This window comes from Amblyomma maculatum, chromosome 1, assembly GCF_055883805.1.
Source record: "Amblyomma maculatum isolate TAMU_Amacu chromosome 1, ASM5588380v1, whole genome shotgun sequence".
Classification (NCBI taxonomy): Eukaryota; Metazoa; Arthropoda; class Arachnida; order Ixodida; family Ixodidae; genus Amblyomma; species Amblyomma maculatum.
This window is the reverse complement of record NC_139344.1, coordinates 297,436,767-297,457,073: the sequence shown is the minus strand read 5'-3', so window position 1 is coordinate 297,457,073 and position 20,307 is coordinate 297,436,767. Positions and strand designations below refer to the sequence as shown.

The 20,307-nt window shown below is 43.9% G+C and overlaps 1 protein-coding gene across 14 annotated transcripts in view; it reads right to left on the bottom strand.

The window, feature by feature from the left end:
• Nucleotides 1-2,385: 2,385 nt before the first annotated feature.
• LOC146206856 (uncharacterized) overlaps nt 2,386-20,307 on the bottom strand; it is a 37,352-nt gene continuing 19,430 nt past the window's right edge. For 12 of the 14 annotated variants that reach the window (XR_014704537.1, XR_014704536.1, XR_014704542.1 and 9 more), the window contains 2 exons: nt 3,488-3,587; nt 2,386-3,421 (listed from right to left, as the gene is read on the bottom strand). Coding sequence is in view for 2 of the 14 variants with exons in the window: in XM_084591634.1 (XP_084447760.1) it covers nt 3,321-3,421; nt 3,488-3,587 (201 nt within the window). In the remaining 12 variants the exon portion in view is untranslated. Of the gene's footprint in view, nt 3,422-3,487; nt 3,588-13,318; nt 13,518-20,307 lie in introns of those variants that run through there. The other 2 variants (XR_014704547.1, XM_084591633.1) reach the window with 2 other exon arrangements.

Genomic DNA, 20,307 nt, shown 5'->3' with positions numbered 1-20,307 from the left:
TCCTATTCTTGTACAGGCTTGGGAAAAATTCGGATTAAAATGGACAAAAGTAGCCACCATGCGGCAACGTATGTCATGCTTGTCGAACGTTTGCTGAACGCCAGTGTTTTCTATATCCGTTCACGTGTGTAGTACGTTGACGACATGCCGCTGCAGCAACTACCTTCCGTGTTCTTTCATTTCGGGCATAGAGTTAATACAAAGTCTTTGTATTAACTCTATGATTTCGGGGCTGCACTCACCACGCATACCACGCAACTCGCGAGCGACAGTGCGAAACCAGGCAAAAGTCTTGCAAAAGCCACCTGCCGCCGCTGAAGCAAACGCGGAGCGAACAGTGAGCAGGTCGCGCCCCTTGCGGCGGCGGAGAGCGTAACTCAAGGAGAAACATTCCCATTGTTCCCACGGCGATTTAGAAGGCCGCAAGAAAGAGCGCGCGCTCTCCCTCGAGACCGGCTGTGGTTTGTTGCATCCTAAAGAGACAAGAAAAAATGATTCGTTAAAATTTGGTAAGTGCTGCCACCTGCACCGCTCGCAAATGTATATGATCGAGCGTATTACCGACATAATTGAAGAAAGCTTGATCACGAGCAAATGCAGATTCGGCGCCCTATTTGAAATACTTATTTTAAACGAGCGCATGTTTGCGCAGATAGACCTCGCGAGAGCTGCTTTGCTCCATCGAGACATTTGACGCACGACATGTAGCAGTGATCGCAAGGCACGGACCTGTGAGGAACCAGGGCAAATGTTAAGATATCCCCTTGCTCCTTTTTCTTCTCGCAAGCAATATTCCAAGCACAAATAGAAGTGACTGTGAAAACACTTTGCCGAGCCCAAAAGGAGGAATACACTGACGCTGAACAGTCCCATTACCAATCCAACTGGATTGACATGTTGGGAAAACAAGTGACTGATTTGAGCCTGGCAGTTCTGTTGACGTGCTCAACTGACAGCAAGCAGCCTAACTACTGGCATCAACTAAAGCACAACTCACTCGTGATTTTTTTTTTTTTTTTTTTTTTACTTTTTACAGTGGCTCATGCTATACAGATATTTTATAAGTGCACTAAACAAAGCAGCCAAAGCATAGAAACAAGCGATAGTTTGTTTTCTCTCGCACTCATTTTTTCCTTCATGCATGAGGTAGGGTAGGTAGGTAAAAACTTCAATTTTCAACAGATACAGGATAGGCGTCAACCTATCAGCCTACACGCCGGCCTGGAGCCCCTGGACCCAGGTGGCGTGTTCGGCCAGTCTGATTACACCTAGCTGAGTCTCGGGGTGTGAGCTCAACAGTAGAGTCTCCCAACATTTTTTCGTTTTTGTTTGTTCGTTTATATTTTTTATTTCTGGACACGTCCATATCATATGTACCGGATCCGCCTTATCCTGACATAGTTTGCACCTATCTGAGAATTGCTCCGGGTGTCACTGACTTCCTCGTTTGTAAGCGCCTCCAAATGCTTTCTTGGATCTTATTTAGTGTCCTATCTGCATGCATGAGCACCGGCAAACTAGGAGGATGAAAATCCTGCAGGTTATGCACCTGTATGGATATGAATGAGGAATGACCAATGATGCAGCATTTGTCCAAATAAAGGCACATAATGCTCTTGGAGAGCCTATAGAAACTCTCAAATCGAAATAATCTTATACTACAATCCTTCTTTCTTTCTGGGTGAGCTCAATGCTTATGTTCGCAAAATATGGTCTGTAATGCAAGCAACTTTCCTGTCATCAGCAGGACATCCGCAGCTATGCATCTAAAACTTGCCACCACTGTGGGGAAGCAATATGAAATGCAACAGTAAGATGCACTGCTTTGATCTAGCAATCTTTTTCCGCCTCAAATGAGAATTCAGTGTACTCACCACGTTTACAAGTATTACAAGGTCCTTACTACCCATCCGGTTAGCCCCTGAATTTACATCTCCAAAATGAGAGGGCATGTGCTGCACTTACCATATTTGCTAAATACGACTCGGGCACAACAGAACACAGTGCCTTTCAGGTCTTGCAGGCATGCGTTATGTTCATCTGTCAAGAAATGTCGTGTCTAGTTAGAAACAAACCCTATTTCACAAAAACTGGGGCAACTAAAAAATGTTAGGAACTCACACAAGCCGCACAGTTTCATGCTCGCAGAATAGCAGCTATGTTCTTCTACCAAGCACATATATGACCAACTGCTTATTTCTGTTATCTGAAACTGCCTCCCCAACAAAATCTTGGCTCTTCAGTAAAACTTCCCATCATGTCAGAAAAGAAAGAAATGAAGCACCATACAACACTTCCTAGCTGCACCATAGAACTGAGCAGTGCCCATTTTCATTTTTTTGGTAAAGTTGTTTTTCTTTTTTAGATACGAAATGGTTGCGCTATTCCAAGTTTGACGTTGTGTCCACTCCTATCTTCGTCCAGGTTGGATCGATAGTATGTATAATTAAATTGATAAATAAAAAATGAAGCTAGTGTGACTTGATGAAAATAATTCTCAGCACTTTCTGCACATTGGCAAGTACAAAACACTAGCCACGTAACAATGATTAGCATCTCGCAACAAGTAGGTTTCCATGGATATTGTGTACGTTTTTATGTAGGGGTGTCTTGCACTTTTTTTTTTAGGTAAAAGAGGTGTAATGGTGTACAACAGCAAAGAAAAAAAATAATAGGAAAAGCATTGCCAAACAGGTTCCTCATCATCATCATAACCAGCCTGACTACGCCCACTGCAGGATAAAAGTCTCCTTTAATTCTCTTGTAAGGAGGAAGATGAGCATGCAGGGAGCTCAATGTCGGCAGCCACAGCCAGTTTGCTCAGAGTGGGAGACAAATCATCAAACAGCATGGGAGAAGTTCTAATTAGGCATTAACGCAGATGATGATGATGATGATGATGGTGCTATGGTCAGAGAGAAAGTCAAAACCTGAAATGGTGTCACAGGAGCACGATGAGAGAACAAATTCTATGGTACATAATGAGCTGTGAATGGTGACCCCGGCCGTGCAGGCGGTCCAAGGCGAAAGACACTGCGCATTACGGTGTGAGAAGCGAAAGATCAGATAATGATGTCCTCACTTTTATTAGCTTGTGCAGTTTCCTACACATCACAGATACAGTAGCACCAGTATTAACAAGGAACGGCCCTCCACCGCTTCAAGTACATTTGTAGGAACAATACGAGGCCCTACATTTGTTGACATATTCGCAGTCCTTGCCTCAGGCAGTAACTAGTTTTCCTGGGGCAAAGATGCAGCAAAGAAACCGAGTGGCATTATGAGGATGGAGGCGAGTAGGCAGGTGGTAAGTGGAGGTGTCAAAGTTGTCTGCAGGACAGACATGGCCGGAGCTCAGGAGGCGTGTAAAGGCAGGCACATCTGCAGGTGGCGACAATGACGCACAATGTGACCAGAAACTCTGCACGCAAAACAAATAAGGTTGTCATATGTGCGCCAGGAGTCCACACAAAGAGGGGGCGGCTACCTGGGAATGAAGGCAGCAGGCTACAGTGGAAGGCGGAACGGGATAAACATGTCTGACCAGATCCGACGTTGCCATACATGAGCGTTACCGCAGCCGGAACCTGCAGATGAATGAATGGCAGCACTTCAGACACTTGCTCGCAAATCAGCTTGAAGGGTCACGACCAGGCTAAATGGAGATCCCCAAATGTCCTTAATTAGGAGTAGCTGTTATGTCACCTCCCCAATCTCAGTCTTTAAACTGGTCCAGCAGCAAGCTGCTGACGGAACTAAGCTGGAAAGTGATTCAAAGTGCACAGAAGGTGGCTGAACCAGAATGCGCTGCTTTGCTCCTGGCAAAGCATGAATATATATATTGGCAACAGTGATAGGGTTTCGGACAACAACATTTGGACTGCGTCAGCCTCAATGTTTTTGAGAATGTGCTTTATCTGATCCATCTCTGGCTGGAGACTTCTAGATGTGTACATAGGTTCACAATGTCTTCAGTATAACTGGTGAAGGACCCTTGCAGCTGGGTTTAGGCTCACAAGTACTGTTTGGAACACAGCTTTTGTATGCAAGGGCGGCCAAAGATCTAAGAAAAGGCGCGTTTGAAAGCAGACTAGGTGGTGAAGTTTGCTTTGTGGTTTCTGTTCTACAAACTGGCAATGCCTGTCACGTAAAACACCATGTTGTTCAGCTTCACAGTGTCGTCTCCCTGGTTGTGGACGCTTAACCGCTTGTAAGAGGTAAGCCAATCCTATGTATCTTGGTCATTGAACCCATTGAAAATGGCCAGGTCCCACAATCGATATCAAGGTCCCTACATGCCTATCTTGATGTTTAGCCAGCTGTGGCGACCTAATCCTTGAAAACTTCATCTCATTCGCACACTTCAGTTTCTGCTGCCCCTTGCTACATGAAGTCAAGAATGTAACGCAAAAATAAAGAACAATGGACGAAAAAGAACACATAAGGTGATTGACTAGCGCTAGTCAATCATTTTATATGTCCTTCTTCATCCATTCTTTATTTTTAAGCTAAATTCTTGACTTCATGAATCATCAACTAGCCCGGCAGCACACTACACTTGGGAGCGAACAAATAAGGTTTGCCACACGAGGGAAGGTGTACGAATTCAGGATCTCTGAACAGAACAGATATTCAGCTTTAAGCGACGAAGGCGATCTTAGTCTAGAAGCAATGAGCGATGATTTCAGAGCCATTGATAATGAGTGCATGGCAGAGGTAGGCAGTAGGATAATTAGACAGGCTACCAGTAAACTATCTAAGTAGACGAAATATCTGATTATGAAATGGCAAGGCGTGAAAATCTCCATCCCAACGGTCAGGATAGAACTGGCAGAGATGTTAAAGAGTGCTCGGACACTTGCACACGAGCGATGCGAACTCGTTGACCGTCTGCACTTTGTAAATAATGTACAAAGCTCCCCCTGTCCTTTCTTCCTATCGCTCCCCTCTCTACTTCCCCTCGCTATCCTCTCCCTATCCCCTTTTCCTTCCCGCCGGCCGCAGCTCAAGTGCTTCAGTTTTTTTAGATAGCAGTTGCCGCGGCCGGCAATACTCTTTTCCTTCTTTTTGATTATTATAAAAAAAAATAAATCAACCACTACAACCATGTTAAAGGTAATCAGTGAATGTAATGTGTTCGACGCAAGGAAGTATATTACGGAGAGAATCAAGCATGCTCTAAAAAACAATGCTAGCCTGAAAGAGGGGAAATTAAGCAAGTGAAAATCCGATGTATGCATGCCAAGGTAGCCGAGGAGTTCTACACTGATCTGTGCAGTAGCCTAGTAACCAGGCTGATAATGAGATTAGCAATAGTGAAGAGCAATCAGACGTTCCGTCAGTGACAAAGGAAGAGGTTAAGAAAGCTTTAGAAGCTATGCAAAGGGGGAAAGCAGCTGGGGAGGCTCAGGTAACTGCAGATTTGTTGAAAGACGGTGGGGATATTGTGCTTGAAAAATGGCCACCCTGCACATGCAATGTCTGGACATCGTCACCGGAGTTTTGGAAGAATGCTGACATTATTTTAATCCTTAAGAAAGGGGATACTACCTGTTGCATATATGGAATTTACTAAGGTCATTGCTACTACAGTTATATATATTGAACTCGAAGGGGATCACGAAATAGTTAGATACATAGGCAATTTCATATATAAAGCATGCCAACAGATGAGGCTCTCTGTAACCCAGAAGCATGAATATGGTACATGTATGACAGCGGTGCGTTGCCTGCCGGCAACACACTGCTCACCAAGGGTGCGGCGATGACCCACAAGGTGTACACACGCACTGAATGTCACCTCCCACCTAGTGTCGAAAAGGAGAGTACACTGGGCACACTTCCAAATGCCGCTTCGCAGGCACCGGAAATCTTGGCAGGCAGCAGCTGCCATGACTGCACAACCTGGCTCTATGCATGAAAAATGATCGCCGGTGAGCTGTTAAAACAATCCTTTGCAGGGCACGACGCACAATTCGATGGACATGAACAACGCTGCTAAACTTTAATGTGGGATTTTCAGGGGGATATTTTGAGAGTTCGATATAGGAATATGATATATGTGCATTTGATATTATCCGGGATCAAATACAGAATCAGGGAAACCTTAGACTTTAATCAACCAAATGATCAGGGAGGTTTTCGAAAAGGGTACTCCACCATCGATCATATTCATGCTATTGAGGTGATAGAAGGATGTTCGGGATATAACCAGCCTCTATAAATAGCATTCGTTGATTAGAATAAGCATTTGACTCAGTCGAAACGTCAGCAGTCATTGGCTAAGGGTGTATATGAGCCGTACGTGAAAGTATTGGAAGATATCTATAGTGGCAGTGTATAGCAACCATAGTCCTCCATAAAGAGAGTAATAAAATTCCCATAAGGAAAGGCGCTGGGCAAGCAGACACTATCTCCCAAGTACTATTTGCCACTTGCTTAGAGGAAGTATTCAGATACCTGGAGCGGGAACAATTATGGATAAGGGCGGATTTAATACATTGCCTTGTTAATTAACTCAGCGGACAAATTACAAAGAATGCTTAATGATTTAGGCAAGCAAAGCAAAAACATAGGCCTAAAAATTAATATGTGGAAGCCTAAGGTAATGGTCAATAGCCTCGGATAAGAACAGCAGTTTACAAAAATTCCGAGAGCACTGTGGAATTTACACTGCAGAAATGCGACAGCCTGAGTGTTGTTGGTGCACAAGGTGCATCACATTTGCTCTCATTATCATTACCAACTAATTGCATTGCCAATGCTAATTCCATCATTGTCATTATCACTAATTGCAACATCATTGTGATCGCTACTATCATCCTCACTGTAGACAAGAAGAATTATATAGTGAGTTTCACGATTCCGGGCATGGTGCAGTAGGTTAAAGCGCTCGGCAGGGGATCCGAGGGATGGAGGTTCGATTCCCGGTGGAGATCAGATTTTCATTTTTCTGATGACGTTACTTTCGGGGGGTGATGACGTCATTGGATTGACAGCTATGTGTGACCGGACGAACAAACAGCAACAGTATGAGCCATTGAAGGCTTTCATCTTAATAGGTACAGAGGTGGAAGCAGGCTCGAGCATTTTGGAACAGCTCAGGGAGCAGTGGTAATGCCACTTTGGAGCAGTAAAACAAGTGTTTTGGAGCACTCAAATTATGCTTTGGAACATGTTTCAAGGGTCAGCACTTTTATTAACTGCAATTTTTTTCCTGATATACAAAAAAATCCAATTTGATTACTTTTTATTCAACATTCAATGCTGTACTACCTATGCACACATATCTCAACATGTAAAGATGTTTAAAGTAACACAGCTGACTAAAAGCTTTTGCCTATTCTGACTTGACAGCTTTAGACATGTCCACGCTCAAGCACCACCACTACCTTGGAATTAAAATAATCTAGCTGCACATCGCCACTCGCTATCTTCTTCACATCCTTTTTGATTCCGCAGCTGTGCTGATAAATTCCTGGGCACTGCTCAGTAGTACCTTCAGGAAGGATAGATGGCACTGAAGGGTAGCCTTTTCTTCCTTAAGCTTCTTTACTTCATGGTTGTCTCCCAGTGACTCATGTTTTCTTTTAAGTAATACTGGGGCTACACATTGGCAACAGGCTTTCTATGCCCTTCCAACACTCTTGAAAGCATTTCTTGCAATTGACATCGTCATGGCATCACCCCCATAATGCTTCAAGTGTGCTTTTGTCTGATATAGACTTGACAGGTTTGTTGTTAACGATTCTATAGTGAAGTGCACATTCGTTTTCACAGCAGAACTGTTGGAACTCGTGTAGTTCTTTGTAACCAGAAAAGTTTCCTCAACAGCTCGTGGTAGTCTGTGGCGATTGCTTCGCTCCTTGCCCTCACTTCTCTCACCACCGGCGATTCAAAAGGCTGGGAGAAGTTGCTGTCATGTGCACAAAACATTTTTCTCGCAATTAATTCCTTCCAGTCGTTTGTGACTCCTCTTAGAATAACTGGAGATCAGAAAATTTCTTATGCTCGCTTTTCTAGTTTATTAAAATTTTATATGTGTTAGCTAGGCCCAGCCAAGATGCATTGTACTTCCACCACCGGTATGCTGCCATCGTTTAGACTATGACGACCCTTATAGACCAGAATACGGAGGGTAAATTGATCGCCGCCATAATGAGGGTGCTGTAAGGCTACCTTGAGGTGCTGCAGCGAAATGACTGCTCTGCACTACCAAACGAGGTGGCCATGGGTATTCATAGCGCTTACGCCTTTACGTTTCTTTGAAGTTTTCACAACTTGCTGCTCACAAAATCGTCAGAAGTGCATTTCTGCCTCATGGCAAGGCTGCTCTGCACATCTCGCAATGGCAGAGGCAAGCACAGTGTCCACAAGTGGAGCGAGTGGTTCGGTTAAGTGCATGGTACCTTTCTATGCGAAATATACTACGGTTGTGACTTTTCCACTTTGATTTGCACACCCAATGATATGCCATATATTACCAAAACCCTTGCAGTACGCAATATATCTTACTCTCGCGTGGTGTCTGAAAAAATCTGTTGCAGTCCGCACCGCACAAACAGGTGGCACACCGCAAGTGCGAGTAAACATGTCTCATTTGCTCCGATTCCCTGATGTCTCCGTTTTCATTTTAGCAAATAAGTGCCTTTCTTTTTTTTTTTTCTAACAGCCATGATAAGCAACACCAACCAGTCACAAAAATAAGACTTCTTGATATCTCCTGCTTGGTTGATGTGTTGCTGATTCCTTCTTCAACCCTGCTGGAAAAGTAAAAAAAAAAAAAAAAAAGACACCGGGGAATCATCGCCAATGAGAAGCATTCACTCGGAGTAGCGGCATGCGGTCTGTTTTGTAAGGTGTGGGCTGCGGCAGATTTTTTGCAGTCACCACGCAAAAGTAAAACAATGTGGACTGCAAAGGTTTTGCTGGTACATGGAACATTACTTGGGGGTGCAAATCAAATCAGAAAAGTCACAGCCATAGCAAGCCTGCATGCAACGGTACTATGCGCTTATCGGAACCACTTGCTTCACTTGTGGACACTGTACTTGCCTCTGCCCTCGCAAGATGTAAAGAATAGTCTTGCTGTGAGGCGGAAATTAACTTTTGACGATTTTGTTAACAACCAGTTGTGAAAACTTCGAAGAAACATAAAAGCGCAAGAGCTAGACACCCACGGCTGCCTCGTTTAACAGCCCAGAGCCATAGTTTCGCTGCGGCACCTATAGATGGTGCTAGAACACTCTCAAAATGGCAGTGTTCAATTTATCCTCCTTGTTCTGGTCTATAGACCTTTTCAAAAAGTGGTCGTGGGCGCTGCCATATTGAATACTGGGCTGTGCTGCTAGCACAGGAAAAGTTGAGAATTATCTCTTCCAAACCCGCCCCACAGCCCAGTCAAACCGGTTTCGCCGAGGCTCGTGAAAAGGTCTATAGCACAACATGCCACTGCCCTGCTGCACTTCTCAGTCACCTAATCAAATCGCATCGAACCGCATTTCTCGTACTTGGCGCAATTAATGGCCCAATGCAATTAATGTTAAGCAAAAAATCATGTTTTGCTAAATTTTATGGCAAAATACCAGGGCATCAAAACATCAAGTTTTAGAGTTTTGGAACAATATTGCATTTTGAGACAGGATGGAGCAGAATGGAGCAGTACTTCCACCCTGCAGGTAACGAAGCACTGGATGTTGTTGGCGAATGTGTCTGCTTAGGACAGGTAGTAACCACAGATCCGGACCATGAAAGGGCGATAACTACAGGTTTTTCCCCTTAATTTAATCCTAGTGCTAGTGCAAATAATCTGAGCGCTGACCGATATAATCTGCGCGCCGTGTAATTTAATTCGAGTGCCAAGTATTCAATTAAAGCACCAGCATATCTAATTCGAGCGCGAGCTCGAATAATGCCAGCGCCAACCAATTTAATCTGAGTGCCAAAGCAATTAATACAAGCGCCGGCAAATTTAATCCGTGTGCCAACAAATTTAATCCATATGTGAAAAATGAATGCAATAGAGGGTTCCAAAGCACGAAACATGAATTCCAGAAATAAAATTGAGATCATCTTTCAGACAATGCGCCGAATCAGCGAAGCATCAACTTATAGGATAGCCTTCATCAGTATCATGACAAACATTGCCTTGATGCAAGTGTTATGTATCCCAGATAATAAAATTTCATTTCAAAGACGGCCGCTTCTGTGCTTTTACAAGCCTGTAGTTTGTTATCCACCTACGCCGCTACGATTGCCACCCAGGCAAATTAAGCACTGCTGTTTGGGTTGTAAGCTCTGCTGTGCATAGTTTCAGCCACTTTGCCATGTCCCAACCAGACTTAATGCAACGGCGCGCGCTCTCTCTTTCTGTGGTAGTGGCCGTGTAAAATTGAGAAAGTGGTAAAATGAGATATGTTTTTCTGGCTCCATGTCTTCTCGCCTGAACCAACTCTGCTTTACACTAATCCTTCTTTTCTGCTAGTGGTGTTGAATCATTAATAGAAACAGAAATACATTTCTGCACTGGTTGCCATTTCATGAAAACAGCAGGCTGTTGTGTGAAGGCCGAAATGCCATCAGCATGCAGATTCAGTGCATATGACAACCCATAATAAGCATTGCTTAACCAGCCGATTAGAAGATGACAGTCATATTTATTCACTTGTCATGCGTCTAAACTAAAAGCTGCAAGAGGCATGTCATAAACTGCAGTTTTTCAGCTGCGCGTGGTTCTTGGTTTTTTGCAAGATACAAGAACAAAGCGAAATAGTGCGTGCAGATGTGATGCTTAAGCGTCACATGGTCTGCGAAGTGATCTCAATTTCGATTTATTTCTGGAATTCCTGCTTCGTGCTTTAGAGCCCTCTACCGCATTCATTTTCCACATATGAATTAAATCCGCTGGCGCTTGTATTAATTACATTGGCACTCTGATTAAATTGCTTGGCGCTGTCATTATTCAAGTTACCTTGGCGCTTTTATTAAATGCTTGCCACTCAATTTAAATTACACGGTGCGCAGATAGTATCAGTTGGTGCTCAAATTATTTCTGCTGGCACTAGGATTAAATTCAGAAGGAAAACCTGTAGAACAAGTCTAGGATGGAGCGCATTTGGAAAGTTCTTGCAGGTCATGAAAAGTAAATAACAGTTGCATCTTACGAGTACTCATCTATGGGGCTCAAATGTGAAGGCTAATTAAAGGGGTTCTACTTAAGTTAAGTAGATGCATAGAGCTACGGAATGGAAAATGCTAAGTGTAGTCTAAAGATAGGAAGCATGCAGAGTGGGTCCAAGAAATCAGCTCTAAATAATGACATTCCAGTCGAAATAAAGAAGAAATGGTCACAAGCAGGACATGTATTGCAAAGAGAGGATAGCCGATGGTCGCTAAGAGTAACAAATTGAATTCCAAGTGAAGGCAAGCGTGGAAGGGCGCGGCAGAACAAGTGGGTGCAGCTAGCACAAGACCGGGTTAACTGAAGGATTACGAGAGAAGCCTTCGTTCTGCAGTGGGTATAGTCCAGCAAATGATGATAATGATGTGAGCTATGGCCAAAGAAAAACCGTATGGCAACAAAGGGCTCCTTTATCACAGAAAAAACTGGATATTAAACAAAATCTTCCCACCAGTTGAACCAAACTTGCAATGACCTCACTAAAATGGCCAGTTTGCCGCCACTCTGAAATTAATGCTTGTGCAGCATAACTTTTGGGATCTGCACTCGCAAAATCAATACTGACATGTACATTTCACTTGAGAAATCGGTCACCAACGGTGACACCAGCATTTCATCTCTCCTCTTGAGTATACTCGTAACTCCCTGCCACTCTAGATACTGCTCGTGTAAAAAGAAATATTGCTGACATGTCGTATTGTCTACGAAGAGGTTTCACAAATTCATAAAACATTTAGCATAAATATATGTGCGGCTCCAACGCCTCAATTCGTCTTTTAATTAAACTGCACGTGCTCTTTTCTCTCTGTCCGAGCGCGTGGAGGGGCAGCTGAACTGCGCATGTGCAAAGATTATCGTGGCGTGCGACTTGTGCTTGACGCCGGTAGAAAGTGTAGATAAAGGGACAGAATGGAAGAATCAGGGGAGTCTGGCAGGAGCCCTGCTTGGGGAGCAATCATGTTGTTAGCTGTTGGCGAGCGGCACGAAGCATCCTGATGTAATGGACTGTGGAGCAGAGCATTACCAGGATGAAGACTGAAGTGATGCCTCCTGAGCTGGGTTTTTTGCTTGAGTTGCGGCCACGCGAGGAGCAATGTATTTTGTACTGCTCGGAGCCCCGTTTGCCATGTCACACAGGCCATCTTTACATCCCACTATGTTTTGTCTTGCCATGCAAAAGCATTGGCCCCTTACTTTTTACCAAAGTCTCGACCACATACTTCGCATTGCAGCGACGTGCAGTGTTGTATCTTTGCAAAATGCTTCTCTGCTGACCCGGAAATAAACTGGCATTTTTATCATCATCATGAGCCAGACTATACCCACTGCAGGGTGAAGGCCTCTCCCATATTTCAGCAATTGGTATTTTGAAGCAGAATGGAATTCATGTGAATTTGTGACTAGTAGTCGGGCGAGGTCCCGACTCGCGGACCCATTCTTTAGAAGGCGGGGCCTTCATATTAAACTACAAATAGATTAGGTATTTTTAGATCTGCATCATTATCATCACCACGTCACTTTGTTGCTTCAGCAGCGAATCATGGCGAGTCAGTGTGCCAGGTTCATCCATGCTTTGATAGATGAAGGAATTCAGGAAATGTTGATGAATTCTGAATCAAGAGTTCCTGAATTCCTGACCAAACCAAACCAAATTCTGAATTGGATGAAAGTAACACAGATGAAAAAAGAACCTGGAAGGAAGTGAGGAGCAGTCAGAAAAAAACAAAACTTGGCAGTGAAAGGGTAATAACAGTGCGCTCTTTGTGATTAGGGTGTTGCAGTCTGTTGGTACAGGCCAACTTACATTGCCCTAGTTGCCCTTTTAGGGCCATTTGCAAGTGTCTGCATGTACAGGCTTCATGTGGTCTGCCAATGCAACATGCGTCACTGCAAGAACGCTGCTACTGATGCCTTTGCAATGCAAATTGGGTACCCAGTCTTTCTCAAAAGCTTCCAGAATTATTTGTGGATCTGAAAATGATGCTTTTATATAATTGCAAAGTTTAGTTTTACAGCCTGTCTGTAACTTAAAACCAACAAGCATCAATACTAGTCCACATTTCACAACTACATATTCGAATCAGTTCAAATATATTCGAATGACAATGTAGCATGATACTAAATGAGACAAGGACCCACCAAGCATCATATGTTCTCTTGCATCCCTGTTGAAAATGTCCCTTTTGGTAACACCTGATTGGCCGAAGCACCAGAAATGGATGACCTGCTGCATGCATTTTTGCCATTTCAGCCAATCAGATCCACTCAAAAGAGACATAAGTTGGATATGGGCCTGCATAGCTGGAAAAAAAAAAATTTGTGGGACACCTCTGCTTCGCAGTTACGAGTTGTGGTGCGATCACGTTTCACACCCACAGACAATGCTTCTCAACTTTTAAATCTTGCTTTTTATTTTTGTTTATACACCGATACTTAAGAGTCAGCACACATACACTTCCCATTCTGAGCAGTCTGACACCTTTGAGTGGATTTTTCATTTTCTCAAATAATTGATAAATTACAATCTGAACGTTAATTTGCCTCATCAAGCAATGCTTTTTCATTCTGAGTATTTGACACCTTTGATCCCGCTTTTCCAATTTCTCATTTTAATTATGCCAATTGATTAATTACAGGCTTTTCATTATGAGCACTTTGCCACATTAAAACCCCTTTTTTCAATTATTTCAGATAAATAATGATCAGTTACGCACTAAATATTTTTAATTAGCATCATGAAGCAGTTGCTTTTAATTCTGAGCATTTTGACACCTTTGAACCTTCTTTTCTCAACTTTTTCATATTTTATTTCTTAAAACTATCATTAAATACAGTGATTTCATTACCTCGTGATTGCCTATCACACTCCAATCATTCAACAGAACCAAAATTACCATGATACAATTTTTTTTTTACACAGCCCCAGTTCTTTCAGACACGTGGTGCTGACAACTACTATCATGACGCCGATGGCGTTTCAACCAAACGAGCTTTATAAGCTATCACTTAATAGCTAGCTGCACTTGAATTCCTTCCCAGATCATTCTTGTCAACAGATCCAGGCTGTGTATTTTCAATTTCAATAAATCGTGGCACATTATACTACTATGACAAACTTTATCCCTTGCTTTCGAGGAAAAAATATTTTTCCACCTGTGGCCACCATTTTGAATTTGCAAGAGGTAGCATAACCTAGCCCCACAGAAATATTTGCAAACAATAATTTTTTTATGCATCAGTATCAAAATTTTTTCTACATATAAAATACATTGCACTTTGAATGCAGCAAATTAAACCAACTTAGCGTTAATTTTGTTTATGTATAAGCCACAGAAGAAAGGTACAAAAGGATGAAATTTCCTTTAACAAAATAACAAAGACCCTGAGCTTCAAGCCCTGCATGACCACCCCCTAGCCCTCCGTCTGCAGCTCATGCCTCATCTGCTTGTAACCGCGGATTGCTCTGGTACGACTTGTCATCAGCTCTATCGTGTCCATCCATCCCGGCGGTCTTTCATCCTGCCATTTTCCATTCACTTCACGACATCTGCCATCCCAGCATCAGGGCCACACAGTGCCTCGTTACCCAGCGGTATGTCTGGCCAAACATTAGACGTTCGCCAGTGGGCCCGCTCGTGCCTCCGTCAAAATGACTCACTATACAAAGGCTCCGCCCCAGTCTTTCCTGCCACCTGGTTGTTGCTTTGACCACGTTCACCTTGACTTGGTTGGACCACCACCTCCATCTAATGGCTGCCGGCACATTCTGATGATGATTGACCGCTTCATTCATTGGCTCGAAGCAGTGCCCATTCTGGACATTACTGCGGAAACAGTTGCCAAAGCCTTCGTTTCAGCATGATTTCCCACTTTGGCTGTTACCACGGATCGCGGCCGCCAGTTTGAATGCATCCTCTTCACTTCCCTTACCCGTCTGCTCGGCACTAAACACTGCCGCACCACAGCATACCATCCTTGTGCCAACGGCATGGTTGAGCGGCTCCATCGTCAGCTCAAGACTGCCCTCATTGCTCGCCTGGATCGCGAGCACTGGGCTGGCCACCTTCCTATGGTGTTTCTTGGCCTACACACTGTTTTTCGTCGCGACCTTGGCTGTTCGGTGGCCGAAGTCATCTCGGAGACTTGTTCGTTCCTTCGGCTTCCTCGTCCCAGCCCCAGCAGTACCTTCAACGCCTTCAGGGCTGCATTCAACACCTAAACCCAGTCCCACCTAGATCATCTGACCGTCAGATCTTTGTGCACCCAGACCTTGCGTCCTCGACGCAGGTTTTTCTAAGGCGAGACACTGTAAAGGCGCCTCACGACCGGAAAGTCCGATGTTGCAAGAAGATATATCACATAGCAACATGGAATGTAAGATCTATGACGCAAAATAAACTGGATGTCTTCAAGCAAAAAATGGACAGATTGAACATTGATATCTTGGGTATCAGCGAGCTCAAGTGGACCGGGATGGGAGAATTTAATTACGGCGACCATTATGTCTTTTATTGTGGGCACGAATCCAAGAGAAGGAATGGGGTCGCTCTCATAGTAAACAGAAGAATGGGCAAAGCAGTGCTAGGGTACAACCCCAAAAACGACCGAATGATTTTACTTCGGATCCAAGGTCACCCTTTCAACATAAGTTATCCAAGTCTATGCACCGGCCACTACTGATGAAGAAGCTGATGTTGAGAGTTTTTATGCAGACCTACAATGCCTTTTAGACCGCACCCCATCATCAGACGTCGTTTTTCTCATAGGAGACTGGAATGCTAAGGTCGAGAGTGAAGAAATGTCCGGAATTATAGGCAAGTTCGGTCTTGACGAGCCAAATGAAGCTGGGCAGAGGCTAGTAGAGTTTTGTCAAGAAAACAACCTGACCATAGCGAATACTCATTTTCAACAACACAAGAGGCGCTTGTGCACATGGACTTCACCGGACGGTTTGTACAGAAATCAGATCGATTATATTCTTTTCCGGCAGAGATGGAGAAGCGCTATACAAGCAGTAAAAACAAGGCCTGGGGCCGATTGTGGCACCGATCATCAGCTTCTTGTTGCCAAAATTAAGCTTCGATTGAGGAGAACGCAGAAAACTAGAAGGCCTTTCAGGTATGATTTGGATCAAATTCCATTAGAATATGCTGTGGAAGTGAGGAATCGATTTCAAGAATTAGATCTAGAAGACAGAGAGCCCGAAGAGATGTGGACTGATGTTCGTGATATAATACAAGAAGTTGCTACTAAGGTAGTTCCAAAGCAAAAGAAATGCAAGAAAGCAAACTGGTTATCTGAAGAGGCTTTGCAAATAGCTGAGGAAAGGAGGATGGCAAAAGTTATGGGGGAAAGAGAAAGATACAAGGTTCTCAATGCGGATTTTCAGAAAATAGCAAGGAGAGATAAGAATGCCTTCCTGAACATACAGTGCCAAGCAGTCGAGGACAACAGCCAATTAAGGAACACAAGAGCTCTGTATAAGACAAAGATATTAAAGGAAGCTTCTGTGCTAAGCTGGGCGTGATAAAGGACAAACGAGGCAAAGACCTCACTGAAGCCTCAGAGATAAAGAAGAGGTGGCAGGAATACACAGAAGAACTGTACAAGAAGGACCCGAATGTGCAAACCCAAAAGACGGTTGTGATTACTGATCTCGAGCCGGGCATCCTGAAGAGTGAAGTTGAATGGGCCTTAGCCAGCCTTGCTAAGAACAAAGCTAGCGGAATTGATGGCATTCCAGCTGAGTTGCTTCAAACCCTCAACCATGACGCTGTTAACATTCTGCATACATTATGTCAGAAGATTTGGACAACCCTGCAGTGGCCACAGGATTGGAGGAGGTCAGTTTACATCTCCATTCCAAAGAAAGGCAGTGCCAAAGATTGTTCCAACTACCGCACGATCGCACTTATTTCGCATGCTAGCAAGGTGATGTTGAAAATCCTCCAAGGTAGGCTGCAGCAGTATGTGGATCGGGAGCTTCCGGACGTGCAAGCTGGGTTTCGCAAGGGCAGAGGAACTAGAGACCAAATTGCCAACCTTCGCTGGATCATGGAAAAAGCAAGAGAGTTCCAGAAACCTATCTACTTCTGCTTTATTGATTATGCGAAAGCGTTTGACTGCATAGATCGCAGCAGATTGTGGCAAGCTCTCGAAGAGATGGGAGTTCCAATTCACCTCATCTGTCTCATCAGGAACCTGTATGAAGGACAAGAGGCCACAGTCAGAACTGGGCATGGTCTTACTGATTGGTTTCCGATTGAGAAAGGAGTGAGGCAAGGCTGCATACTGTCACCCTGCCTATTTAACCTATATGCAGAGTGCATCATGAGGAAGGCCAGTCTGGACGAGTCTTCAGCTGGAGTGAAGATTGCTGGAAAACGTATCAACAACCTTAGATATGCGGATTATACCACTTTAATGGCAGAAAGTGAAGTGGAACTCGAGACTTCTGATGCGTGTACAAGAAGAGAGTGAGAAGTTTGGGCTTAAACTGAACATTAAAAAGACAGATCATGGCGTCTTGCCCTATTAAGTCCTGGAGCATCAATGGACAAGAAGTGGAAGCTGTGACAGATTTTCTCTTCTTGGGCTCCAAGATTACCTCGGAAGGAGACTGCAGCCATGAAATTAGGGGACGCCTGCTTCTGGGAAAGAGAGCAATGGTTAGCTTTGACCGCCTAATAAAGAGCAGAGACATTAGTCTGCCAACCAAGATCCGTATAACTCTTGCGTATGGTCTTTCCAGTTGTGATGTATGAATGCGAGAGTTGGACTGTGAAAAAGGCTGACTGCCGAAGAATTGACGCGTTTGAATTGTGGTGTTGGCGAAGACTCTTGAGAGTTCCTTGGACTGCCAGAAGATCAAATCAGTCGATATTGTCGACCATAAACCCTGACTGCTCATTGGAGGGTCAAATTCTAAAGTTAAAGCTCAGCTACTTTGGTCATCTGATGAGAAGAGAGGAGTCGCTGGAGAAAGATTTGATGTTGGGAAAGGTTGAGGGTCGCCGGAGAAGGGGTAGGCAGCGAACGCGATGGTTAGATGGCATCCTCGAGGCACTGCAGATGAAGTTATGTGATGTTAGGAAGATAGTGAGAGACCGGAAAGCGTGGCGTGACATGGTCCGTAGGGTCACGAAGAGTCGGACACGACTGAACGACTGAACTGAACTGGTGAAGGGGACAAGGGAGCGGCTAAAACTGGATGGATGGATGGATGATAGTGGCTCTGCCCTTTGTATCGGACGGCAGCTTGCGCCGCCTAGCCAAAAAATTAAAAGAAATATATTTATCTCTTCCCCATTTTTAGCTTCTAATTCGCCCGTATCTGCCCTCCTCCCTTTTTTTCCTCTCTTTATTCTCTTGACTTTTTCCACCAATCCTTAAACCTCTCTTTTGTTATCAGAACGCGTTCCTCATCCATTCGTCCATCTTCCCCAGCAAATACCAGCGCTCTCTCCAGATCAGCCGCTTTTTCCGCGGGAAGGGCAGGACGAAGTTTTTGGCACCTTAGAACAACATGTTCCGTTGTTTCCTCCTCAGTTCCGCACGCCGCGCATAATATATCTACTTCCTGAAATTTTTTCCTGTACGTTTTTGTTCTGAAGGCCCCTGTCCTAGCCTCAAACAGCAATGAGCTCCCTCGTGAGTTGTCGAATAAACTTTCTTTCTTTATATCCTGTTTTCGAGTTCTATACATACCCAATGCTGATTTTCCTTGCATTCTTTCCTCCCACATTTTCCTTTCTGCCTCCTTTACCTGCTTTTCAATGCTGCTGTTTTGCTGCGGTGTATCTCCAAACTCTAGGTACTTAAATCTGAGCTTTCGGGTTCTGTTAGTCCATTTCGTATTCAGGCTTTTCATGAAGAGGTGCTTGTACATTTTTCGTGCCCACCTTGATTCCTCCATTTCGGTTAGTCTCTGATCATATTTATTTTAGTTTGCTAATTGCCTCTCTAACCTCAAATGATGCCCAGCCCATATCTCCCTGGACTCCTTTATTAGGTGTGTTGCCATGTGCTCCCAATGCCAATCTACCTACCTTTCTCTGTCTGATTTCAAGGCCTGACTGTACTTCTGATTTCATGCACAGGACTGCATTTCCAAAAGTGAGTCCTGGTACCATAACACCCTTCCATACCCCTCTAACAACCTCATACCTGTTATAATTCCAGAGGGCCCTGTGTTTCATAATATCCGAACTCCTTTTCCCTTTGTCTATCGTAATTCTTTCATGCTTTTCTAGGTAATTTTTTTCCTTCGTTGATCCATATGCCTAGGTATTTATAGCTCTCCACATGTTCAACCTTGGTGCCTTGTATTTCCAGCACGTCCCCCCTTTCATCATTAAATACCATTATTCCTGATTTTTCGCTGCCAAATTGCAGTCCCAGCTTTTCGCCCTCTTCTCCACAGATCTTAAGCAGCTCCTGCAACCCATCCCTCTTATCTGCCAGCAGTACAATGTCATCCGCGTACATCTGCTAGAACTTGTGTTACTTTCTGTCCTCCGTGCATATAGTTTGCATCGAATCCCATATTACTTTCCTCCAGGCGCCTTTCCATTTGGCTCATGTATATCATGAAAAGCAGCGGTGACAGTGGGCACCCTTGCCTAAGCCCCCTTTTTATTTTTGCTGGTTTTGTTGTTTCCGTCTCCCATACTATCACTGCCTCATTATCTGCATACACTTCTTGTATGAACTGAACCAGGTTTTTATTCAGGCCATATTCCTTCAACTGGTCCCACAGTTTTTTCTGATCTACACTGTCGTATGCCCCTTTAATATCTAAAAACGCTATCCATAATGGTCTCTGACTTGCAGCTGCTGTTTCTATACACTGGGTAACCACAAATAAATTATCCTCTAGTCTTCTGTCCTTGCGGAAACCATTTTGTAGTTCTCCGAGGATATTCCCTCCTTCTGTCCATTCCTCCATCATTACTTTTACTAACTGCATTGCTACCCTGTATATAACTGATGTAACTGTGATTGGCCGATAGGACTTTATGTTATCTCTGCTTCCCTTGCCTTTGTATATTAGTCTCATCCTGCTTAATTTCCAATTTTTTGGTACTTGACCGCCTTTTATTGTTTGTTCAATCAACTGTCGCAATTTT